Raw genomic sequence first — 26,662 nt, 5'->3', positions numbered from 1 at the left:
GAAGCAAAAGGGGCGAATGCAAATAAAAATGCTGAACATTAATTTTAACCTTGTTTTATTTCTAAAGCCTGTTGGATCAGATCCCTGAAATGTTTGCTGATACCAGTGAGAGTGAAACTGTCTTTGCGCCAGTTATCCAAGCTGGCCTAGAAGCTCTGAAGGTTAGTTGCTTTTTTTTGTGATTCTGGCAGTATTTAATATGTATATCTGATCTTGTACCAAAAAAGCAAACTCAAAGGTCTACCTTGTTAGTTTTACTTCTATTTGATGTGGTTTTAAGATCTTGGTCAATGAGCAAAGTCATAAGTTAACATTAATCTGAACATAACTTAGATTATTCCACTTTAGAACCAATTTATAAGGCGTGATTTAACGCACAAAAAACAGAGTCCTGATTTGGAAGGGTACAGAGGGGTCTTTCTTGCTGCCTGCTGCGCCGAGTAAGACCCCGCTATCAAATGGGATTCTGTTGTGTTTTCTGGCCTCGGTCAGGAACGCCCTGCCGAGGCCGCACCTACCTCACTTCCTGCACTGATGAGCTCAGCTCAATTCGTTAGTGCAGGAAGAGATTGGGGTGCCATTTTGAAATGCAGACCCAACATATTTAAATTAGCCTAATGGCCCACTTAAATATGTAAATCTGGATCTTGTCCGGCGACCCAGACGTGACGAGGCTGTTTGATCATGCCCACAGTGTTGGATTATCCTCTTCGATCTTGCCTTAAATTGTTGGACAAACATAAGTAATGAGTCATCACCCCATTTTCCATCTTCACTGCCCTGACCAGACTTAACCTCCATCCACTCTCCACTGGAGACACAGTTGGCTGCACCTTCCCTGTGTATCTCATACAGTTGACAGGTCGGCAGACGCATGGGAACCAGAGCAATGGTGGATGGCCTCCATCCCAGTTACCTGGACTGCGATGGAGAAGGATGCAGCAATAACAATCCTGGGTTGTTCTAATGTAGGGAGAAGACCCTGGATCATCCGCTCAGAAGGGAAAGTCAAAATTGACTGGGTTCAGGGTGGGAACAGTCAGAGGTTATTCACCTGGCCAAGTTTAGTTAAGCCCCCACCCATCTAGCCACTGGTGTCCAATAGGCAAGTGAAGTTAAAATTGATCCTACCAATTGGAGGTGAAAACCGCCAAAAACTTTGGCTAAAAATCTAAAATGTGAAGATTGTAGTACAGTATTACTAACTAGATTACATCAGTCGTTATATAAAAATGAGTCAGACCCAACATAGAATAAGTTATCCTGTTTTTGGCTCCCAGAGTCTAGTCTTTCCACAGTCTAATCACTGCCGATGAGTTAAGACATCCACAATACATGAAGGAATTATACCGATTAATCTAGCAGAATATTAGAAATGTGAACTATAAATCTAAATCACTGTATGCTTTTGGTTTCTTGATCTTGCCACATCAATTGCATATATATCTTTGAGAAAAAAATAAAATAGATAGAGCCTACAGTACAGAAGGAGGTCATTTGGCCCATCAATTCTGTATGATGCTACCTAGGCCCACTCCCCCACTCTCTCCCTGTAACCCCACCTAACTTGCACATCTTTGTTAGCAAAACGAGATACTGCTAATTACAAATATGTTGAGTTGCCTCACTCTTTTTCTGTCGGCTTTGTAAATGCAAAGAATGTCAGCTTATCTTGAAATGTAGTATCACATGAACAAAGTGCTTATTTATTTTTAGTTTATCCCAATGGATTTATTGGACTTGAACAGCCCCCATTTTAAGGTTCCCTATCCTTAACCTGGTGATCCTTCCAGAGGCAAGGTCTCTGTTTTCAGAATTAAAAGGGAATATATTGTGCCAGTACTCCTTAATAATTATACACTTGGAAAAACTATTCACAACTGCCTTATTAATGTTGTCAGTACTAATTCTCTGAAGGCAAAAGTGAACTTCATAACCTTTTAAGTAAGTGGAAAGATCTGATTGCTGTTTTCTTTGGTCCAAGTTCTTCTTGTTCGTCACTGATTCTGTTTTTTTTTAAATGACAGCAGCCAAGATCTTTTCGGGTTTTGGCTGAGGACTCAGATATGCACAGTTGAAATTTGAAATGAAAAAACACCAGCACTTTCTTACTAAATTAGAATGAGCATTTTTTTGGAATTTGCAGATCTCCACACAGTCAATTGTTGACAGCTTTGTGAATTTTGTAGAAGTTATTATGGGCAATTTTGGACTGTGACCTGCCAATAGTTAATACTGCAAAACAGGATGGTCGACAGATTATTTTTAAAAGAATCCCCCCCCCCCCCCCCCATGCATTTTTCAGCTGAGGTTTCTAACAGGAGATAGTCAGCATTCCCACCCAAGATATGTGACTTAAATATGCAAATCAGGGTCCTAAACCGGTGGTAGTGCTCCATTTGCAATTTTAAATCCAAATAACAAAACTTGCCCGTTTACATTAGGCCTTGAGCAGCATGACCAGTGGTTATAAAAGGAACGACTGCAGGAAATGCACAACACAGTCACCGAGTAGATTTCCCTGTATTTTTATGTGACTTGAGGCCCAAATTCAAAAATGGTTCAAACCTGGCATTACTGGTACAGGCAAGTGGTGCAATTCTTCAAATGCCGCCTGCCTAATCCAGGCAATTGTTGAAAACTGGCACCCTGGTATGGCTCATAGACCTCCATCCACTCTGCAGTCAACTAGTAGGATTTGTACTCTGGTTCAAAATACACATCTGGCATTTCATATAACATATGCAGGTATCAACCATTGAGCATGATAGCGAAGGAATTGTCAAGAGGCGGCCAGATGCTAGTTTGTTAATTTGACCAAGACCACTTTGATGAGACATTTTGGAGCTGGCACGAAATTAAGGAGATTATTCAAGGAAGTGTAAGAAAGGGAGAGAATAAGACTTGTGTATTTGTGGATGGAGGTTTTTCTGGAGCATTATCATTGTGTGGACCTGTCGGGGCAAATGAGCAGTTTCTGTGTGGTTTCTTGTAATATGATGTAAATCGTGGGGAAATAATAAGAACAATTTAAACATATTAAACCAGATTTCCACCATTCAGTATCTGCACAGGAAATAACTGAGAACTGATCAACCCTTCCTATCTAAGCAAAGTTATTTTAAAAAAAGCCTTGATCTCAGTTAGTTGGATCTCACACTGGACTCCGAGATCAGCACAATTAATTCCTGTTGCTTCTAGTTTTCTGGGAATGCAATCTCACCATTTCGAGGATTAATGTATTTTTTATCCCATTATGCGTTGATCTTCAGGCCTGAGAGAGAGCACCGAGGAAAGCAACAAATATTATGCCTGAACTTACATCTCATTGTTATGAGGATCGGCTAAGAGAATTGGATTATTCATTTGTAGAAATATTGTCTCGAGGAGATAGGATTGTGGTTTTGAAAATTATTTAAGTACTGAATTTAGTAGATTCAAATAGATAGTTAATGCCACAACCCAAATGTGACACAAAGCCTCCTCCCTCCCCAGCTAGCCGATTCTCCTCAAAGAAGCACATCCACCAAGAATTTATTCCAGAGGGTGACAATCCGCCGAAGATGAAATACGTTATGACACCTAACATGTTGTTAATAAAGATGATATTTGGTGCATGATTCATTTGGTGCAACTTAGTGAAAGATAATAAAATGAATATTCCATAAATATTTATTTGAATCTTTCCTACAGAAAATTGGTTTCTATCCAATTTCTCCCCTTTCCAGATTACGTTGAGCAGAATTTAATGTGAGCAGCCGGGATCCCGCCCTTCACTGCAAAATCTGGCAGTGCCCCCACTAACCCGATCTTCAGGAGCCTCAGCAGAATAAAGTTCCTAATTAGCAGCAAGAGCTTTTTAGTTCGATGTTCTTCCATCAGATCTGGAAAATGTTAGTGACGTAACTAGCGTGAAGCAGCATAAGGGATGTTCTGAGATGGAGAGATTAACTGTCATCCCTTTTGTAACGTAATCTCTCCTGTCTTCCACCCTATCTCAGACCTTCCCTTTTGATCTTTTACCATACTCCTTCCCATCCACCCCCACTCACTTCTCTACTTGCTTAAAACCTATTACAGTTGTAAAACCTATTACAGACAAAAGGCTATCAGCCTGTAACATCAACTTTGTTTCCCGTCCAAGAATGCTGCCTGACCCACTGACTGTTTCCAGTATTTTCTGTCTTTGAATAACAAACAGGAGTGACAACTCAGAACAGTTTTTTCCCCATTCCTATAAGTAATGCTGAAATCAGCAAAGTATGGATTTAACATGGGCTGTTTCTTTTCTGTAAGATTCAGCTGTTAATTGTACTAACCATCTTACCTTTGGATGAATAGGATTATTTATTGCAGAATATCTAATGAAAGTTGTGGAGAACAAAGAAAATTGTGATTAAAATTCTGTAATACACACTTCAATCGACAATTCAATGCCAGGTGTACCAAGTACTTTTATTTACAACAGGCTGCTGAATGTTCTGGGAAGTTATTTATATTCCACTCATCCCTGCCGACAGCTGAAGCACCAGGTAAACTGAGAAACAGAGATGACAGGAAGCTGGTGAATACAGAGAAAGAAAAGGTACAGGAGCTGGGAAAATGTGTGTTGATAGAACACTGCGTTTCTGCTGATTTAGTTTCACATTTTAAATTTACTAATACACCAGATAAGTAAACATCAGGCAATCTGTACTATTAGTTACTCCTCCACAAAATTGTCAGGAACATACTAGAGGTAGCAGAGAAAAAAAAACTTTCTCTTCATAACCTCAGGGCATTTCCAAGCATCGTACAGCCAATGAAATATGATTTGATGTAGTTGGAATGCAGCACATTGTGCACAGCAAGGCCCCACAAGCAGCAATGTCATAATATGAACATGTGAAATAGGATCAGAAGTAAGCCTTTTGGGCCCTCAAACCGCTTCCACCATTCAATAAGGCCATGACTGATCTGTTTCTGTTTTAAGTTTCACTTTCCCATCTATCCCTGATTAACCTTTGATTCTCTTGCCTAACAAGAATCTGTCTACCTCTGCCTTAAAAGTATTCAGTGACTCCACTTACCAGCGCCTTCTGAGGCAGAGAGTTCCGAAGTTACACAACCCTCTGAGAGGAAACATTTCTCCTCATCTCTGTCCTATAAGGGCAACACCTAATTTTCAAAGTGACCAGCTGAAGTGGTTTTGTAATAATAATCGCTTATTGTCACAAGTAGGCTTCAATGAAGTTACTGTGAAAAGCCCCTAGTCGCCACATTCCGGCATCTGTTCGGGGAGGCCGGTACGGGAATTGAGCCTGCGCTGCTGGCCTTGTTCTGCATTACAAGCCAGCTGTTTAGCCCACTGTGCTAAACCAGCCCCTGGTTGTGATGTTTGTTGAGGTATAAAGATTGGCCAGAATATCGGGCAAAGGTTGATATCATGACCGGTACAGGCTTGGAGGGCCGAAGGGCCTGTTCCTGTGCTGTTTTGTTCTTTGTAACTCCCCAGCACATGTACAAAATAGTTGCTTTGAATCTTTTACATATATTGGAGAGGGCAGACGGAGCTTTATTTGATACCTAATCCAAAAGGTGCCACCTCTGACAAGTCAGTACTGCTGACGCAACTACCTATTTCAGTCACAGAGGGCATTTTTACAACTCTGGTTAATGCTATCATGCATAGAACATAGACGTGGAATATACAGTGCAGAAGGAGGCCATTCAACCCATCGCGTCTGCACCAACCCACTTAAGCCCTCACTTCCACCCTATCTCTGTAACCCAATAACCCCTCCTGACCTTTTTGGTCACTATGGCCAATTAATTTATCATGGCCAATCCACCTAACCTGCACGTCTTTGGATTGTGGGAGGAAACCGGAGCACCCGGAGGAAACCCACGCAGACACGGGGAGAACGTGCAGACTCCGCACAAACAGTGACCCAGCGGGGAATCGAACCTGGGACGCTGGCACTGTGAAGCCACCGTGCTAGTCACTTGTGCTACCGTGCTGCCCCAATGCAGATTGAAGGGAATAAGAAACTATATCTATAAATGTAGACTGTTTATGGGAGCATGTTATACCACTAAAACTGAACAGCCTATCCAATTATAACAAATTCCTTTTTTTAGACAACAAACTTTTTAAATGTTGTGCTTTTAGAAAGAATGCTTCTACAGTAAGACAGCCTTATGATGGAGTAATCTTCAAACATAAATAAATTCTCTTTGAAATGTTCCTTTGCCATTATCTACACCGTTTAATTATGTTGGCTGAACAATTCATCCGCAGCTTTAGTTGAGGGACATTCAAAAGATCCGTCCTTTAAATAAAGAGAACATTGCTAGCGTTAAAGGATAATGTGATTTAAATCTCTGCAGACACTTTTTCAGCCACAGTCAAATTTCTATGAGACCCTGGCAAAGGACTGTGTAGCCAATAGCTGCTGTGTGGACGTGTTCCTGTTTCCAAACCAGTACGTGGATGTAACAACCATGGGGATCGTGCCAATGTCTACTGGTGGCAGTTTGTACAAGTACAATAATTTTCAGGTAACAGTTTGCTTGATGTTCTTGATTTCTAACATGCTTGGCTGTTCAGAGTTCCCATTCACCTCATTCATCAAGTCTTGTTCCAACAGCAAGTGTACATGAACAAGATAGATATAAGTTGCTGATGGGTGTAGAATTTAAGATGATACAAGTGTTAAATAAGACACAGTATTGAAGTTTGTTAGTAATATCCTTGCAGATTTTGCAGGGAAATTTCTCCAAGCTCACATACTTGTAAAAATCTTTGCAGAAAATAAACAAATGCATGAATGTCTGTATACTTATTTGGAGATAAAACAAATGCCTCCTAATTTTAGAGTTGAGCAGAAACCTGCTCATTACTCTCTAGTAGATTTCATGTGAGCATGGGTGTGAGCATTGTTAACAAGGCACTTCCCTAATTGAGTGATGAGCCACCTTTTTGAGCTTCTGCAGACCGGATGGTGTACCCGCTGAATTGCTGGGAGAAAATTCCAGGATTTTGACCCCAGCAAAAAATTAGCAATAACATAGTTCTTGGGCGAAATTCTCCGGAAACGGCAAGATGCCCGCCGACTGGCGCCCAAAACGGCGCAAATCAGTCGGGCATCGCGCCGCCCCAAAGGTGCGGAATGCTCCGCATCTTTGGGGGCCGAGCCCCAACCTTAAGGGGCTAGGCCCGCGCCGGACTAATTTCCGCCCCGCCAGCTGGCGGAAAAGGCCTTTGGTGCCCCGCCAGCTGGCACGGAAATGACATCTCCGGGCGGCGCATGCGCGGGAGTGTCAGCGGCCGCTGACAGCATTCCCACACATGCGCAGTGGAGGGAGTCTCTTCTGCCTCCGCCATGGTGGAGACCGTGGCGGAGGCGGAAGGGAAAGAGTGCCCCCACGGCACAGGTCCGCCCACAGATCGGTGGGCCCCGATCGCAGGCCAGGCCACCGTGGGGGCACCCCCCGGGGCCAGATCGCCCCACGCCCCCCCCAGGACCCCGGAGCCCGCCCGCGCCGCCTTGTCCCGCCGGTAAGGTAGGTGGTTTAATCTACGCTGGCGGGACAGGCATTTTAGCGGCGAGACTTCGGCCCATCCGGGCCGGAGAATCGCGCGTGGGGGCCCGCCAACCTGCGCGGCGCGATTCCCGCCCCCGCCGAATCTCCGGTGCCGGAGACTTCGGCAACCGGTGGGGGCGGGATTCACGCCAGCCCCCGGCGATTCTCCGACCCGGCGGGGTGTCGGAGAATCTCGCCCCATAGTTAAGATGGTGTGTGGCTTCGAGGCATTACTTGCATGTATAGGTGTTCCCATCCACCTGCTGCCTTGCACTTTTTGGCAGTAGAGGTAGGGATTAGAAAGGTGCCATTGAAGAAACCTTGGCAAGTTGCTGCAGTGCAGTAAATTCTGTACAATGCAGCCACAGTGTGATGGTGGTGGAGGAGGTGCCAAACTGGCTGCTTTGTCCTGGATAGTGTTGAGACTTTTTTGTGTCATTAGAGTTGTATTCATCCAGGCATGTGGAGGGTATTCTCTTGCACTTCAAACATGTGTATGCGGAAAGGCTTTGTGGAGTCAGGAAGTGATTAATTATCACAGAGTTCCCACCCTCTGGCCAGCTCTTGTAGCCATAGTATTTTTATGTGCCTGGTCAAGTTAGGTTTCTGGTCAATGGTCACCTCTGGGATGTTGATGGAGGTGGACTCCTCAATGGTAATCTAGCAATCAGCATAATATTTAATCAAAACACTCTTCTAATATATTACAACATGATGCATGTTTATAAATTCTATTTATAAATTGGTGTATTCACAACAATCTATTTAATATTTTTTGCTGTAGAATACTGTGATTAGTAACTATAGTGCCATCAACTGGTGATAACAGGACAGCTCAATCTTTTTCTCACATCATTATTCTTGGTGTAGATCCAGACTGATGCTGAACTTTTCTTGAACAACCTAAGAAAGGATGTACAGAAACCAATAGGATTTGATGCTATCATGAGGGTCAGGACAAACACAGGTGAGGCGGCATTGTATGGTCACATATGTTCCAGTAAGATTAAAGGCTGTTGAACAAAACTGGAGCCCATTGAGAATTTTAGACATTATGGCCTAAATTTTCAGTCCTGGGCAGGGGATAGTGCAAATTCGAGACAATTCCCAGCCACACAAATCTGGTCCAGGAAAAGTGCCTGGAAGTTTGGATTTTCAGCCCAGGTGAAAATGGGAGTTATGGCAGGCAACCCCCGGAATGCTGGATGCTGAGGCAAGCTGGGTGAAAGGTTAGCCTTGATGCACCAACACTTTGGGACTATGAAAATAAACAATGAAACAAAGATCAATCCTCCCCCCTCACACACCATCACCCCCCACACACTCCCCATATTATCTCATACTCCTCCCCCCCCCCCCCATGACCCCTTATATCCTCCATGTTAACATGCCCCCACACACCCATGGTCCATTACAACCCTTAGTGCTATTTCATGCCAGCCCATGCCCACCATCCTTTGCCCTTGCATCAACCATGCCAAACTCACTTGGTATCTAGGCAGACCTCAGGACCCATGCTGTGATTAAATATAAGGTATGATTTAACAACCTCATTGCGCCCGACTTACTGTACGGACGAGGCCACTCGCGAGATTTGGGATGCTCGAAATGCCTCGCAAGATTTAACGGAGTCTCCCGAGACGTCGTGATCTTGATCTTGCCCTCATTGGGCATGATCCAGATCAGCAAATTTAAAAGCGGCATTAGGCACATTTAAATATACGTTCGCAGGATTCTCCCTGCGCCCAGGACCTAGAGGCCATGCCTGCGAGACCTCGCCAGCGTGCCGTTTAACACTGGTTTCTACTCCCCATGGCATTCTTTGGTTCCCGGGTAGCACTGCCAGGCTGGCACAGGAATTGCCCTGGTGTGGCAGTGCCAGAGTACCCGGATGCCAAGTTGGTTCTGCCAGTGATCGGACCCAGGGGGCCTCACCAGGTGGAGCGGCGGAGGAGCGGGCGTGTTCCCAGGGCCTCCCCAAGGTTCGGGGGGGGGAGCGGAAGGAGCTTGGCAACCAGAAATAACTCTTAAGCGCAGCCTCAGCAGGACGAAAATCCCTGAGGTCAAAAAAACAGCAGCGTCATTGAATAGTGGGATGTTTCTCCGTACTGCAGCCGCCGAGAAACACCATGTCAAAACTGGACATGTTTTCCGGTTAAATCTTGCCCATAGATCTTAAGTGTCTATTGATGAATTCATTCAAACCCCACACACTCGTTGATTTTATAAAATTCAGTATATTTAAGCATCTATATTTTTGGACCCACTGTTCAAAGTCCCACTTTGAAGAGTTTATAACCACTTGGAGCTATCAATCAAACTATGAACTAACATCTCTAACCTTTCTGATAATGAAAGGTTGTTACATCAGCCATGCAACACTAATCCCGTAATGATAATCCTCAGACTTATTCAACAGAGTGAAATAGCAAGCACAGATTATTTTTTTAACCTGCAAGCTTCTCTTTTTAAATTTACAGGGCAGGAGACTCAAATGTCTTGCAACCTGATGGCTAACTTGACTGTTATCTTGATAGATATTTTAACAGCTATCTTTATAACTTTCTTGGCAGTTCCAATGACTTTGTGCACTTTATACACACATTCATGTCTACTTTTAACAATCGCAGAGGGCACCTTGCCACTCCTGAACGGGCACCTTGCCTCTCCCAATGGTGTCCCAGGGCCATGTCCAAAATGGTACCCTACCTCACCAAATAACTCCAGCAGCCTTTGACCTACTTCTACTTGGTCTGAAGTGTACACATGTGTTTTAGGCATATCAATTGCCAAAATCAGATCTGACTGAGGCAGCTGCAGTTTAATTTGAAAATCAACTATGTAACGTTCCACATTAGACACTAACCATTAAACAAAAAGTGAATGTCACCGTTCCATGATAACACACTCTCAGACTTATCCTCTGTTTCTGTTGAGTAATTTGCCAGGGGTGATACAGTGTGTTTGTTCTTTTTTGTGAAAATGAGCTGATCTAGCTTTGTATTGGTACCAATATGGAACGGTGATGTTTCCTTTTTGTTTAATGGTTAGTGTGATATGTGGAATGTTACGTAGTTGATTTTCAAGTCTTTGTTACTGTTGACCGTTTAATAAACAAAATATTCTCAAGTGGGTTCTCTTGGGTACATGTGACATGTCTCAGACATGTCAGTCCCGCGGATGCTTCCGCGGATACATTTGCCCACAGAAGCTTTTGCACTGGAACCTGCAATGATTAGAAATCTATTTCAGTGCAGTGCCCACTCCAGGAAATCTAGGACCTGTGTGAACAGGGCCAGCAGCTGTGTATCAGAACAGATTAAAGAAACCTTTCAAGGCATGCAGAGTCTGAACCAGGAAGTTTAAATTAGAACATTTAATTTAACATGAATCAAGTAGAGAAAGCAAAATACCAAGGGAAAGAAACACAGGATTAAGAGACAGAGACAAAGAAGGCAAAAAGAAAATGTTTTAAAATTTCATGAATTAAAATCTGAAGTAATGAGGCTCTGCATTTAGAAAAGTTAAGTTTCTGGTCAAAAATGTTTTTTGGCAGCAGTTATAACTTATCACACCATTAAAAATTTACTGAAGTTGAACAGACCCTGAACTTTTCTAAAATAAAAGCAAATTACTGCGGATGCTGGAATCTGAAACAAAAACAGAAAATACTGAACAATCTCAGCAGGTTAGACAGCATCTGTGGAGAGAAAGGGTAGCTAACGTTTCGAGTTTGGGTGACTATTTGTCAAAGCTTGAGAGAGCCGTCCTCTCTAGCTTTGACAAAGAGTCGTCCAGACTCAAAACCTGAACTTTTCTGGTGAGTCTACGCAACTTCACATCCCAAATGTATTTGAATGCTGAGACTGAGTGAGATACTGGTGCAGCAATGTTTCTGGAGGAGTCGATTAACTTGGACAGCAGCCTCTTGATTTTTGTGTTTATGTGAGATCATCAGAATTTGCAGTCCATTTGCTCTTTAACCATTGTTTTTACAGCAGAATCTGTGCCATTACGTTTAATAGCTTCAAGCATTTTTTGTTTTTCTTCCTGATTGCAGTATCAGAAATAAAAACAGGAAATGGTGGAATCATGTCCATTATCTGGACAGTTTTCACTGGAGCTGAGGAGACCACTGTAATTTCGTAAAGGTTCTTAAGATTTTGTTCAAACAGACGTAAAAAGACGTCTTATCAAGATTCAGTGACTAGAGGTCATCATTGTCAAATTGTACTGTATTTTCTGTCAGCACACTGGAACAGAAAGTTGCTGACGTTTTGCCACCCACTTGCTGCCGCTCGCTGCACTGCTCACCGCCCCTTCCCGACCACCACTACTACTGGCTGCCACGTGTCGACCCTCTGGCTGCCCCCTTATCTCTCGGCTCCCTGCCCCACTCCCTGAGCCAAACAGCCAGTAAAAGAGGCAACTAAACGGCAAGCAAAGCGGCAAGCAGATTTAGAAGGTGTCAGTGAGTGTGGTGGAAAGGACTTTGGCAGTCATCAGGAGGCATCCCAAACAGTGTACTTTGCACGCAGCTTGGGGCAGCACGGTTAGCACAATTGCTTCACAGCTCCAGGGTCCCAGGTTCGATTCCTGGCTTGGGTCACTGTCTGTGCGGAGTCTGCACGTTCTCCCCGTGTGTGCGTGGGTTTCCTCCGGGTGCTCCGGTTTCCTCCCACAGTCCAAAGATATGCAGGTTAGGTGGATTGGCCATGCTAAATTGCCCTTAGTATTGAGTGGGGTTGCTGGGTTCTGGGGATAGGGTGGAGGTGTGGGCTTGGGTAGGGTGTTCTTTCAAAGAGCTGGTGTAGACTCGATGGGCCGAATGGCCTCCTTCTGCACTGTAAATTCTATGATTCATGTGGTGTCACTGGCAGTGACGCCACAGGTAATGCACCGATGGGTGTGGATCCCACAGAGGCTGCCCTCATTGTGCATGTGGCAGCCGAGGCAGGCAGATGCTGTAGAAGGCAGCAGCGATAATGCAGGCTGTACGTGGCACCCCACGTGCATCGGGCCGCTGCAAACCCTGACAATCCAACCATCAGCTTGAGGAGTGAGCTAGAAGGGGAGGCCAGGAACGGCCCAAGGTGTACAGGCGTTGTTGGTCATTCCGTGAGTCTACGGACACCTGTGTGACACCCGTTACATGTCCTTGCAGACATGGAACCCCATGGAGGAGGTCGAGGGCAGCTGTTCCCAGTGGCCGGGAACTTCACCACAGCCCTCAACCTCTATGCCATTGGATCACTTTACGGCTCGAGCAGGGACCTGAGTGGCATATCCCAATCTTCCACCCACAGGTGCACCCACGTAGTGACGGATGCTCTGAATGCCTGGGCATCCAACTGTATCAACTTCAAACTGGACCAGGCCCACCAAGATGCCCAGGCGGCAGGTTTTTGTACCATCGTCGGGATGCCCCGGTCCAGGGGGCGATCGATGACACAGATGTCGCCCTATGAGCAGCAGGGCATCAGGGAGTGTCCTAAATTAACACACAGGGTTCCACCGAATGTTCAGATTGTGTGTGACCACCATCTCAGAAACATGCACCTGTGTGCCTGGTCCCAGGTGCTTGCATAACAGCTACACCCTGGGGCACTCTGAGATCCCTGGTGTCTTCAAAGACCACCCTAAGATCACAGGATGACAAGGGATACCCACTTGAGGTCCTGGTGCTGACGCCATTGTGGAGGCCTGAGAACGAGGCAGAGACCAGATGCAATGAGGCCCACGGTGCCACCTGTGCTGTCGTTGAACGGTGCTTTGGGCTGTTGAAGATGTGATTACGACGCCTTGACCTCTCTGCAGAACACCCCCCAGAGGATTTCCTGCTTTGTGGTGGTACGTTGTGCCTTCCACAATCTGGCACAGCACATACTTGAGGGGAGGAGGCACGGGGACATGCATCCTCATCTAAGGAGGAGGCAGACAAGGAGAGGCCGGAGGACAAGCCCAAGGAGGTGGCTGAGGATGGAGGACTGCTTACGGCGAGGGTCTGACATGCGAGGAGGACCAGGGAGGCCATCATCATCTCCAGATTCTCCGAGGATGAGGCTGTATCCATTAACTCAACCCCTCCATTTCTTCCCACCCCCCAACCTCCCAATCTCCCAACTTCCGTCCTCTCCCACTTAACACCGCTCCCTCTCCAACCACGCTGTAACATCACTCTAGGTGAGGGATCTGTGTTGACACTGTCAGTGGGTCACAAAACAAGACAGGAGAGTGAAGATAATCCGCTGTGCGAGTAGCTCTGGTGTTCCTCAGTTTATGCCAAAATCTGACTGACGCCTGTCTTTCTGCTGACAGCGCGCTCACACCCATTCTCTGAACAGGGTCTGCATCGGGAGCTTATGACCATGGACCTCTGTGCCCGGGAGACGGGGGATGGGGCGAGCAGAGGGCAACAGGGGGTGCGGGCAAGCCCACTGTGAAGATTAATGAGGCAGAGGCTTCACATGTATGAGGTGTGACATTTTAATAGTGAACATTTTACTGTGACAAATTTCCATTCCTCTAGCTACAGATAGAGACTTCACCAGCCCATTCAGTGCTCCTCACTCTTCTTGATCTACCCTCATCTAGTGCTACGTCTAGGACGCACATCAGAGGTGGAGGCAGCCTGCTACTTTCTGCGCTCTGGGAACTTTTCATGCCCTTGGCGGATGCCTTCTGGAGGGCCTGGTGCCGGGGTGGCGTGGCAAATGTCATTGCCGTGCCACCCTGTTCTGCCCTTGAGATGCACAGGAGGGGTGGATTTTGAAGAACCTCTGCGGTCTCCTTGGTGGCAGGCCTCAGGTTGGCCTCCAACACTTCCTCCTCCTGACAGTGCTTGTACGGCCCTGGGGGCTCCATGGGACAGAGGGACAGCTGGAGTGAGCTCCAGAGGCCTCTGAGTCATCTGGCGCTGCCAGTCCTGGAGGCTCCCCATTGTCTGCACCATCGTGTCAATGCCCTCGGTGATGGTTCTCAGTGATTGGGCAATGCTCTGCAGTACTCTGGCAATATCTACCAGCATCTTGGACATGTCTGGGACATAAGACCATAATACCTAGGAGCAGAATTAGGCCACTCGGCCCATCGAGTCTGCTCCGCCATTCAATCATGGCTGAGGCCCTCAGTCATGGTCATCACAGACTGAGCCATGCCTTGGACACCATCACTCAAGACACAGATGTCATGCTCCAGGTATTCCACTGCGGACACGACCCTCGCAGTGTTGGCCTCGGTGCCATACCTTGTCCGCATTATCTCCTGCACCTGTAGCCTTTGGGACTCTTCCAATCAGCCTTACAGATGCTGGAATGCCACTGACACCCCTTTCTGAATTCCATGGCTGTGTCCTGCCATCTGCATCAGCTCTGGGAGAGCCTTGTCCAGAGACCTGGCACCTGGCTGGGACCCAGCTGTGTTCCGGGATCCAGCAGACCTCCAATTGCTGTCTCCTTTGGATGTGCCTGCCTCCACCTGATACTCATCAGCACCTATGTGGTGTTGACCAGATTGTGCCCCAGAAGCCTGTCCACTAATGTCACCCACCGAAGTGTGTGTCTCTGTGCTGATGCAAGGTGCGGGTGTCAGCCGTGACACCTCACCGATGGTGTCCCCGGAGCTCTCCTCCAAGGTGATTGTGAAACGCGATGGCGTTTCCGACGGCGTAGGCACTCTGCTGCCGAATGGGTGAATCCTGCCCCCCATTTCCAGCCTCCCTATTCTCTCCAAAGTAATTGAATGGCTCAATTGATGGTACTCTTTTCTCTTACTTACAAAGTTGTTGGTTTAGGTCCCACTCCTGGTCATTGAGGATAAACGTCACTAAAGGTCACTCCAATGCAGTATTGAGGGAGTATTGCATTTTAGTGGTGCCATCTAAGTGGAGGAATCACTTTCAATGGTTTCTCTTTCTACTCCCACACGGTTACCTAGTATCCCTCAAGGACCTATCCTCGTCTCCCTTCTGTTTCTCATCTACCTGCTCCCCCTTTACAAATGAACCTGAAAAATCTGTCAATATTCCCACATTTGCAGACAATGCCCAGCTCGACCTCACCACCACCTTTCCTGACTCGCCCATTGTCTCTAAATCGTCTTACAGCTTGTCTGACCAGCACCCAGTAACATTAGAAGCCCGATATAAATGCAAGTTTTTGTTGAATTATTTCAAGACCAAGACCAAAGAACAATACAGCACAGGAACAGGCCCTTCGGCGTTTCCAAGCCTGTACCGGTCATGATACTAACCTTTGCCAAAACCCTCAGCACTCCCTTGTGCCATAACCCTCTATACCCACCCTATTCATGTATTTGTTCAAGATGCCTTTTGAACGCCGTTAATGTATCTGTTTCCACAACCTCCCCTGGCAACATGTTCCAGGCACTCCCCATTCTCGCACATCTCCTCTAAACTTTGCCCCACGGACCTTAAACCTATGCCCCCTGTTGACTGACCCCTCCACCCTGGAAAAGAGTGCCTGCCCATCCATTTCAACGTAGGAAGAAGTGGAATGGGGCATTCCAGGGCTTGACTCTGGATTCACGACTTTCTATTTCATATACATTTCCTTGACTCAAAATCTCAATACAAAGCTGTCAGAATTGTAGATGATAAAAAACTAAGAGGGCAATGAGGGCTGAAAAGGAGGTGACGCAGAAATGTCCTGCTCAGAATGTCCCTTATTAACCACATTTTGTGGATGAGAACTTCCTGCGCAGTCATAAAATGGTGAGGGTTCTCACTCAGGTTGGCCTCTATTTCAGAGAAATGTTGCAGTAATATCCCTCGGCCTGCTGTCTCCGGCAGAAACAAATGTCTTTTTTCATCCTTGGCTGAATCCAATTAAATTTTGCTTGTGTGTCTAATTGGCCCCATGCTCCATTTGCAAGTCTGCTATAACATACAGCATCCACATGCTGTTGAAATGACGAATTAAAAGGATTAATGAGAAGGCAGGAATTTTCCCAGAGACCTTTAGTAATCCACAATTAACCCCAAATGGTGTGTCAAAAGTAATTTCTAGTCTATAGTTCCATCATCATCTGAAAATGTGCCATTGTTCCTCAATTCCTCAGTAAGCGTAAACATTCCACATTCTTGCAGCACTCATTTACAGCACATATGCCTGATTATATTTGGATGGCTTACAAATGTGTTTCATTACATCGCTTCATATTTATAAAAGGATGTCGTTAAGATGCTAAAACATGTTAGTAAGTTTAGGCCATGGCGAGTAGCCTTTAAAAAAACAAAAGCCTGTAACCACACAATTTTCTGCAATAAAAGGGATAGAATAATTATTTGACAAGGAAAAATATAACAGTACACCGGAAAGATCAGTGAAATGTATTAATATATTTATAAAGTAGGCAGTGCCTGATGAAGAGCTAGAATCGGGTGCAATGGGCCTAATCCTTTCTTTCTGTGATGTTATTTCTATTATTTAAGATGTTTAGTCAAATGTTGCAATGTAGGGGAGGCTTGTCAGGGCAGGATTCTAGTTGTGGGAGTGTGGGGTCTAGTCAAGGGTGGAGGTGTTGGGAGTGTGGCGGTCTTATCGGAGGGTGGGACAGGCCGGGATTGGGGATGTGGGGGAACTAGCCAGGGGTTGAGGGTGTCGGTGGCTAGTCGGGGGGGGGGGGGGGGTGGAAGTGTGGGGGGTGCTAGTCGGGGGGGGGGGGGGCTAGTCGGGGTGGTCAGAGTGTGGGAGAGCTCGTAAGAAATGGTAGTGTAGGGCAGGTTAGCCGGGGTTGGGAGTGTGCACAGGTTAGCTGGGGTGGGAGTGTGGGGGGCTAGCTGGGGTGGGCATGTGTGGGGACTAGCTGGGGTGGGCGTGTGGGGGGCTAGCTGGGGGTGGGAGTGTGGGGGCTGTCTGGGGGTGGGAGTGTGGGGGGCTAGCTGGGGGTGGGAGTGTGGGGGGCTGGCTGGGGGTGGGAGTGTGGGGGGCTAGCTGGGGGTGGGAGTGTGGGGGGCTGGCTGGGGGTGGGAGTGTGGGGGGCTGGCTGGGGGTGGGAGTATGGGGGGCTGGCTGGGGGTGGGAGTCTGGGGGGCTGGCTGGGGGTGGGAGTGTGGGGGACTGGCTTGGGGTGGGAGTGTGGGGCTGGCTGGGGGTGGGAGTGTGGGGGGCTGGCTGGGGGTGGGAGTGTGGGGGGCTAGCTGGAGGTGGGAGTGTGGGGGGCTAGCTGGAGGTGGGAGTGTGGGGTGCTAGCTGGGGGTGGGAGTGTGGGAGGGCTAGCTGGGGGTGGGAGTGTGGGCGGCCTAGTCGCGGAGTCGGAGTGTGGGCGGCCTAGTCGTGGAGTCAGAGTGTGGGCGGCCTAGTCGGGGCGTGGGAGTGTGGGCGGCCTAGTCGGGGCGTGGGAGTGTGGGCGGCCTAGTCGGGGCGTGGGAGTGTGGGCGGCCTAGTCGGGGCGTGGGAGTGTGGGCGGCCTAGTCGGGGGGTAGAAGTATGGCGGCCTAGTCGGGGGGTTAAGAGTGTGGGCGGCCTAGTCAAGGAGTGGTAGTGCGGGCGGCCTAGTCTGCGGGTGGGAATGTGGGCGGTCTAGTCGGGGGGGGTAGGAGTGTGGTCGGCCTTGTCGGGGAGCGGGTGTGCGGGCGGCCTAGTCGGGGGTGGGAGTGTGGGTGACTAGCCGGGGGTGGGAGTGAGGGGGGCTAGCCGGGGGGTGGGAGTGCGGACGGCCTAGTCTGCGGGTGGGGATGTGGGAGGCCTAGTCGGGGGTGGGAGTGTGGGTGGCTAGCCGAGTGGGGGGGGGGGGTGTTGGGGGTAGCCGGGGGGGGGGGGGGAGTGTGGGGGCTAGCCGGGGGGGTGGGAGTGTGGGGGCTAGTCAGGGTGGGAGTGTGGGCGGCCTAGTCGGGGGGTGGGTGCGGGGGGGTTAGCCTGGGGGTGGATGTAGGGGGCTAGCCGGGGAGTGGGAGTGTGGGGGGCTAGTCAGGGGTGGATGTGTGGGCGGCCTAGTCGGGGGTGGGAGAGTGGGGGGCTAGCCGGGGGGGTGGGTGTGGGGGGCTAGCCGGGGGGTGGGTGTGGGGGGCTAGACGGGGGGTGGGAGTGTGGGGGGCTAGTCGGGTTGGTAGTGTGGGCAACCCAATTGGGGGGTGGGTGTGTGGGCGGCCTAGTCGGAGGGTGGGTGTGTGGGGAGCAAGCCGGGATTGGGGGCGCTGAGGGGCTATCGGGTGGGAGTGTGGGCGGACTAGCCGGGGTTTGGCAGAGTGGGTAGGCTAGTTGGGGGGGATAGGGGAGTGTGGGGGGTGGCTAGTCACAGCGATGGGAGTGTGGGGGGGCTAGCCGGGTTGGGAGTGTGGGGGGTCTAGCCGGGGGGGAGGGGGGGGGGGGAGAGACTGGGGCAGCTAGTTGGGTGGTATGGGGGACTAATCAGGGGTGAGAGTGTGGGCTGGGGCTTATTGAGGGTTGGAAGTTTGGGGGGGCGGGCTTGTCGGGTGGCGCGAGTGTGGGGGGTGTTAGTCGGGGGTGGGAGTGGAGGGTAGGCTAGTATGGGTGGGGTTAGTTGGGGATGGGACTGTGGGGGGGTTTGTCGGGGGTGGGAGTGTGGGGGGGCTACCTGGAGGTGGGAGTATGGGGGGGCTAGCTGGGGGTAAGAGTGGGGGGCTTATCGGGTGGGAGTGTGGGCGGCCTAGTCGGGGATGGGGGAGGGGGAGGGGGGGGGGGCGGGGGAGTGTGGGCGACCTAGCCGGGGGGTGGGAGTGTATGGGGGATAGATGGGGGCTGGGAGTGTGTCCGGCCTAGTTGGGGGGGGGGGGGGGGTTGGGATTGTGGGGGGTTAGCCGGGGGGGGGGGGGGGGGGTTGGGATTGTGGGGGGTTAGCCGGGGTGGGGTTGGGGTGTGGACAGCCTAGTCGGGGTTGGGAGTGTGGGCGGCCTAGTTGGAGGATCAGAATGTGATGGGGGTGGGGGGGGGGGGGGGTGGGGGCTAGTCGGGTCGGGGCGGGTGGAAGTTAGGAATATTCAGGTTTATCGTGTGGAAGTGTGGGGGTGGGGATGTGGGAGGCCTAGTCGGGGGGTGGGAGTGTGGGTGGCTAGTCGGGGTGGGAGTGTGGGTGGCTAGTAGGGGGGGGGGGGAGTGTGGGCGGGGAGGGCGAGAGGATGGGCAACAATATAGTTACCCAGGAGTTGGAATTGGTTTTAATTCTAACTTTTCCTAGCTAATTATTCTGACGAGAGTTGGAACCATCCAAAGTCTTCGATTTAAACGTAGTTTCGGAGTGTTCCAGTTACAGGTAATTGCCCAACAGAAACTAAAACTACCTGGGCCATTCCCATGCGGTCCTTGCATGAGGACTCCCAGGGGGGCTTCAGCTTATTTTATGGGCTCAAACCTCCCGGGGAACCGAACATATAGGCTACTGTTTTGATGCATTATGAGAAACCGATATAAGACAAAAATATCTCTTTGTCAGGTTTTTTTATAATGGTAAAGGATTATAATCTCTCACATTAAATACCCAATGTTTACAATGTGTTTAACTGCTGCCCTCTACAGATGAGGAAACCAGTGATGCATGCATCTATTTCTTAATATGTTTTTTGCGCTCTGTACATTTTGTATATTATTTTTAAATTATTTAATTTATCAAGGCTTCAGAGCAACTGACTTCTTGGGTTCCATGTATATGAACAACACAACAGATGTGGAAGTGGCTGCCATTGACTGTGATAAGGCGATCACAGTAGAATTCAAACATGACGATAAACTCAATGAAGAGAATGGAGCCTTAATCCAGGTATGGTGCATCAGCACAACTGCATTACCTGAACTCTCTATCATAATATACCCCAGTATATCATGGTGCAGATACACACACACTGATGGACACACAGCAGGACCAATCAACACACACAACACCGCAGCCAATCACCAGTTAGAGCACACGCACTATAAAGACAGGGGACATCAGAGTTCCCGCTCATTCGGAATGCAGCCTCCTAGTAGGACAGAGCTCACAGCCTGCAGCACAGATCTTCACCATGTGCTGAGTGCATAGACTGGTTAGGACAAGGCATAGGTCTTTAGTTTAATCTAATATCGTGTTAACTCACAGTGAAAGTATGTTCAACAGTTTCTAACTTAATAAAATAGTGTTGCCCTATTTTAAGTGTTGGTGGCCTGTATGTGTTCCACGGATCCCGAGCACAAAGTACAAAGAGTTTCCAGTAGTTAACATCTGTGGGACTATTTTGCAAAATGGCTGTCAACTCTGCTAAGTTGCATTTAGGTAAAAAGTTGATACCGGCCAGGAATACAATGTAAAAAGAGGCAGTGGCATGGAATTGTAGGAGGTGATAAAGAAAGTGTATCCCCGAGTCCTGGCCAACATTATCCTTCAACTAGCATCACCAATAACAGTTTAATTAACAATTTATCTTGCTGTCATATGCAGCACCTTCCTATACAAATTGGTTGCCACATATACCTACACTTCAAAAATAGTTATTTGACTGTGATGTGTTTTGGGACATCATAAGGTCAAGAGAAAAACTACATGATAGCTGATATTTTCTGGCTGTTCCCGCTGTCAGGTTCTTCTAGTTCTGCCGATGGTACCACCAATGTACAGCAGCAGCAATATGCACCATCTACAAGATGCACTGCAACAAATTGCCAAAGCTCCTTTGACAGGACTTTCAAACCCATGGTCTCGACTATCTAGAAGAACAAGGGCAGCAGACGCATGGGAACACAACACCCTGCAAGGTCCACTCCAAGTCACACGCCATCCTGACTTGGAAGGATATTGTTGTCCTTTCAATGTTACTGGGTCAAAATCTGGGGCGAAATTCGCCGTTATCGGCGCGATGTCCGCCGACCGGCGCCCAAAACGGCGCAAATCAGCCGGGCATCGCGCTGCCCCAAAGGTGCGGAATGCTCCGCATCTTGTGGGGCCAAGCCCCAACCTTAAGGGGCTAGGCCCGTGCCGGACTAATTTCCGCCCTGCCAGCTGGCGGAAAAGGCCTTTGCTGCCCCACCAGCTGGCACGGAAATGACATCTCCGGGCGGCGCATGCGCGGGAGCGTTAGCGGCCACTCACGGCATCCCCGCACATGCGCTGTGGAGGGAGTCTCTTCCGTCTCCGCCATGATGGAGACCGTGGTGAAGGCGGAAGGAAAAGAGTGCCCCCACGGCACAGGCCCGCCCGCGGATCGGTGGGCCCCGATGGCGGGCCAGGCCACCGTGGAGGCACCCCCCGGGGCCAGATCGCCCTGCGCCCCTCCCCCCCACCCCCCCCCAGGACCCTGGAGCCCACCCGCGCCGCCTTGTCCCGCCGGTAAGGTAGGTGGTTTAATCTACGCCGGCGGGACAGGCATTCTAGCAGTGGGACTTCGGCCCATCCGGGCCGGAGAATCGCGGGGGGGGGCCCCGCCAACCGGCGCGGCGCGATTCCCGCCCCCGCCGAATATCCGGTGCCGGAGAATTCGGCAACCGGCGGGGGCGGGATTCACGCCAGCCCCCGGCGATTCACCGACCCGGCGGGGGGTCGGAGAATCTCGCCCCTGGTGTCCCTACACGAGATGTACTGCAGCAATCCAGGAAGGTGGCTTATGATCACTACTCAAGGGTCATTAAGAATGGGAAATAAGTACTAAAATAGCAATAGTGGTAGAAGCTTCGGAGAAAATACCTTCCTCACAATCTTGTTTGGTTGGCTTGGAGCCAAAGGACTGGAGGAGGAGACAAAAGTAAGTTTTTAAAAAGTACTTGCATTTATTTGGCACTTTTCATTACTTCAGGACATCACAAAGTGCTTACAGCCAATTAAGTACCTTTGAAGTGCAGTCACCATTGAAGTGTCAGCATAGATTACAGAACCTGGAGTGGGACTTAAACCCACACTGTTCTGACTTGGAGGTGAGAGTGTTAACACTAAGGCAAGGCTGACACCTGCCTGAAAATGCTTATTGTCACAAGTAGGCTTCAAATGAAGTTACTGTGAAAAGCCCCTAGTTGCCACATTCCGGCGCCTGTTTGGGGAGGCTGGTACGGGAATTGAACCCGTGCTGCTGGCCTGCCTTGGTCTGCTTTAAAAGCCAGCTTTGGTCTGCTTTAAAAGCCAGCTATTTAGCCCTGTGCTAAACCAGCCTTATTAACAACCTTAATGATAAATAATATTTCAAAAGTTAAGGCAAAGTACTTATCCATATTCCAGCAGAATATCAGTAGTATTACAGAATAGAAAAAGTATGCGAACAAACTACCAAATTACACTGTAGTTTCTGTATTCGTGTATCTCCACTGTATAAACTGAAACATATCAAACTTGTTAATACTATGTTCATTTTCCACCTTAACCTTTAAAGCAATAGAAGTGTGGGAGGTTTGAAGACTTCGGGACAAACGGTACAATGGAAAATTGGAAGCAAAATTCTGATTTGGGCTAAATTTAGCATTTACTAAACAAAAGGAAAACAAAATTCAGAGCATGTTTTTTTTTCAGATTCATAGTTATTTCTTTCTTAACATAACTGAAACCTCCTAGTTTACCCAACTAGCAACCAGTTCAAGAGGAAACTTATTGGCAATTTTGTAAACAACTCATAAACAAAACAAATGACAGTAAATTAGCGCTCACATGGAACAGAGTCAAAGGAAGATCACCGTGAATGGCACTGCACTAGTTATGTTACAGGAAACTTTGACAGAGGTGACTATATATGGACTTTCATACTGCTGAGATAGATTGTTTGCTGCTAATAGGGAATGAATTCCATAAACATTGCTGTGGAAACTATCCCAGATTTATTGGAAAGAATGCAATTCAGGGTGCAGATGTAGCTACTAAAGTCTAGCTGGTTTAAATTTGTGCTCCTCATACATAGCTGTGCATGGCAAGAATTGAAGGTACAGTAGGAAGCAAGAATTTCTGACAGTATCCATAACTGATGAAAGGTTTGCAAGTTATGCCGACTGTCTGCTTAAGTTCCCAGTTTGCGTGGTCCACACATGAAACTCCATATCAGGCATTCAAGTTCGCAATATTTTCACTTAATAGTTAATTGAGTAATTTCTTTCTCAAGTATCACTATGCTAAAATTTTCTTATCATTGTTTGTCTTTTTTAATTGTTAAATGTTTCTTGCATCAATCCAATATACTTTTCATATGTAGCTAAGCAGTTGTGATTCGCTTAACAGTTTAAATGTTTTGCCTTATAAACCAGCAGCACAAGGGATATATATCATGTGCTTTGTTTTATTTGTTTTCCAGTGTGCCTTGCTGTATACTAATGTTGCTGGTCACAGGCGCCTGCGCATCCACAACCTGGCTCTGAACTGCAGTTCCCAGCATGCTGATTTGTACAAAAGCTGTGAGACAGATGCACTTATCAATTTATTTGCCAAGTCAGGTAAAACTTTTGCATGGCCACTGTAATTTGTCATTTGAAATGTTTTTCTTTCCCCTCTGTTTTCTTCCCTTGGTTTTTCCCCTCCCTCCACCCCACTTATGCAATCTTGCCTCAGTTGACCAACTAAGGATACACTGCAAGAACTTGCAATGGGACTGCCCAGAAAATTTTTCCTCCTTCCACGTAATTGATCTGTTTGTAATAAGAGAATTTGGCTTCGGCCTCAGCCTGACATGGACTAGTACGCATAGCAAATGCTCACTGGCTTGCTGCCTGTTTTGGCCACTGGTTGAATTTACCCACCACATGTTCTAGCATGCAGTATCATGGAGCCCACAGCAGCATTTATAATTCCTCTGATAGTGCAGTGTATCCCATCCGATGCACATGACATGTTCCCTCTACTGAGTTAATGTTTGGGTATACAGGTAGTAATATTGGTCCTGACTTGCCACATACATCCAATGAATTTCTACCGTCATGAATATTTTATTTAAGAATTCACTTTAAAAAATCAACAATAATCTTTATTACAAATAAATTGGATACTTCATTTGATGAAGACAGTCATGTAAAACTTAATTGTTTGATAATTAACAGTTCTTATTTTAACGTGGTTTGATTTGTTAGATCAACAAACTTTAAAATGCTTTACAGCAGTGAAGTTTTACTGTGTATCAAAGCTCTCCAAATCTTGGAGCAGGATCTGCACTCGTTTAATAGCACTGGAATGCGCCTGCTTGACGGAGCTTTGTTCTGCTGCTATAAATACGCAAAGTACATTATCAGCTTGGGAACACTTTAAAAGTGCCTCAGCCGACATTATGAAGGACTGTTAAAGTTCTAATGTTTGTGTTTATGAATTGTAACTCCAATAAGTTAGTCTTGAATTAGCTGACCTGATTTTATCTACCTGCAAAAAGAAAACTCTTTTTAGTTCACAGTGTAAAATTTGTGCCTAATAAATATAAATAACTAATTTCCCAATGATTAATCCAGATAGAATTTGAATCATATTGATATCACATGTCACGGGCAGTCAAAGCAGTGTTTTCTTTGCAAATGGTTGTTATTATGGCACTATCGCCATGATCTCAAAAAGGTACATTACATCAGCATGTTCTTTGTGAATACTATATTTGTCCATTTCAGATTATATTTCTAACTTGGTTGTATTAGGCAGCAATAATGGAATCACAAGCCATAATTTTAATATTAGTTCAAAGGCGAAACCAATTTGTTCCAGTGCTAACTTGCCCCCACCCCCAAACAATCACCTCCCACTCCCACCCTCTGTACTCTCTTTCTTACTTAAATTGGGCACTTTCCACCTCATCCCAGATGGTTCTCCATATGTGTTATCAGACCCCTATACGACTTCCGGTGGCGGCCATGAAGGAGTAGGTCGCACATTTGGTGGCTCCCCCTCAGGCGGACCTTTGGACCTTTTCCCCGATTTTTTTCTCGGATTCTACTTGGAAAATTGATAGTGGACGTGACTGTAAGGAGGAGTCCCACACCAGTGCATGGATAGGTGGACCAGGAGTGCTCACAAAGGAAGAAATAGGCAAACAGAGAAAGCCTGGGTTGAAGCTGCAGCGGGAAAAAGCATGGCGGACGAGCGGAGTTCTGGCTTGACGACCCAGCGGTCGATGGAGAAGTTGATGAAGTTTATCCAAGAGGGCTTCGCCAAGCAGAAACAGGAATGCTTGGACCCGATTAGGGAATCGATTGCTTGGCTCAAACAGAGATTGGATGCTCAAGATCGGGCGATCCAGAAAGTGGAGGAGGCACTGACCGAGCATGAGGAACACCAAACAGCAATGGAGGTGGGGGTTGGGATGCTGAGAGACTAGCAGAAAAGGCTCCAGGAGGAGGTGGAAGATCTAGAGAATAGGTCCCGCTGGCAGAACTTGAGGATCGTTGGTCTCCCAGAGGGGTCCGAAGGAGCAGATGCAGGGGCATAAATAACAGGTATGCTCGAGAAGCTAATGGGGGATGGGACGTTCACCCGACCCCTGGAGGTGGACAGGGCCACTAGCACTAGTGAAGAAACCGCGTGTAGGTGACCCCCCCCCCGAGGGCAATGAATCATAGAATCATAGAATTTACAGTGCAGAAGGAGTCCATTCGGCCCATCGAGTCGGCACCGGCTCTTGGAAAGAGCACCCTACCCAAGGTCAACACCTCCATCATATCCCCATAAATCAGTAACCCTACCCAACACTTAAGGGCAATTTTGGACACTAAGGGCAATTTATCATGGCCAATCCACCTAACCTGCACATCTTTGGACTGTGGGAGGAAACCGGAGCACCCGGAGGAAACCCATGCAGACACGGGGAGGATGTGCAGACTCTGCACAGACAGTGACCCAAGCCGGAATCGAACCTGGAACCCTGGAGCTGTGAAGCAATTGTGCTATCCACAATGCTACCGTGCTGCCCACATAATGCTACCGTGCTGCCCACAATGGTGGTGAGATTGCACAGGTACCTGGATAAGGAGCGTATTCTACGGTGGGCCAAGGAGACACTGAGCTGTAAGTGGGAGAACAGCATCCTGCTGTTCTACCAAGACCTGAGCGCGGACGTAGCCAGGAGAAGAGCGGGATTCAACCAGGTAAAATCAACCCTTTTCAAGAAGAAGGTGAAGTTTGGACTGCTGCATCCGGCCCGTCTTTGTGTCACCTATGAGGAGCAACGCTTCTATTTTGAGTCGACCAAGGAAGCGATGGACTTCGC

The 26,662-nt window shown here is 47.9% G+C and overlaps 1 protein-coding gene across 1 annotated transcript in view; it reads left to right on the top strand.

Moving 5' to 3' along the window:
• The window catches only part of LOC140408667 (protein transport protein Sec24D-like), a 278,487-nt gene that overhangs the window by 200,321 nt on the left and 51,504 nt on the right, over positions 1-26,662 (top strand). The window contains exons 13-18 of the mRNA XM_072496182.1: positions 68-161; positions 4,469-4,585; positions 6,370-6,540; positions 8,437-8,533; positions 20,156-20,301; positions 23,780-23,918. Coding sequence (XP_072352283.1) covers positions 68-161; positions 4,469-4,585; positions 6,370-6,540; positions 8,437-8,533; positions 20,156-20,301; positions 23,780-23,918 — 764 coding nt within the window. The remainder of the gene's footprint in view (positions 1-67; positions 162-4,468; positions 4,586-6,369; positions 6,541-8,436; positions 8,534-20,155; positions 20,302-23,779; positions 23,919-26,662) is intronic.

Source organism: Scyliorhinus torazame, chromosome 3, assembly GCF_047496885.1.
Source record: "Scyliorhinus torazame isolate Kashiwa2021f chromosome 3, sScyTor2.1, whole genome shotgun sequence".
NCBI classification, from domain to species: Eukaryota; Metazoa; Chordata; class Chondrichthyes; order Carcharhiniformes; family Scyliorhinidae; genus Scyliorhinus; species Scyliorhinus torazame.
The sequence above is the reverse complement of the archived record's forward strand: the minus strand, read 5'-3'. Positions and strand labels throughout refer to the sequence as shown.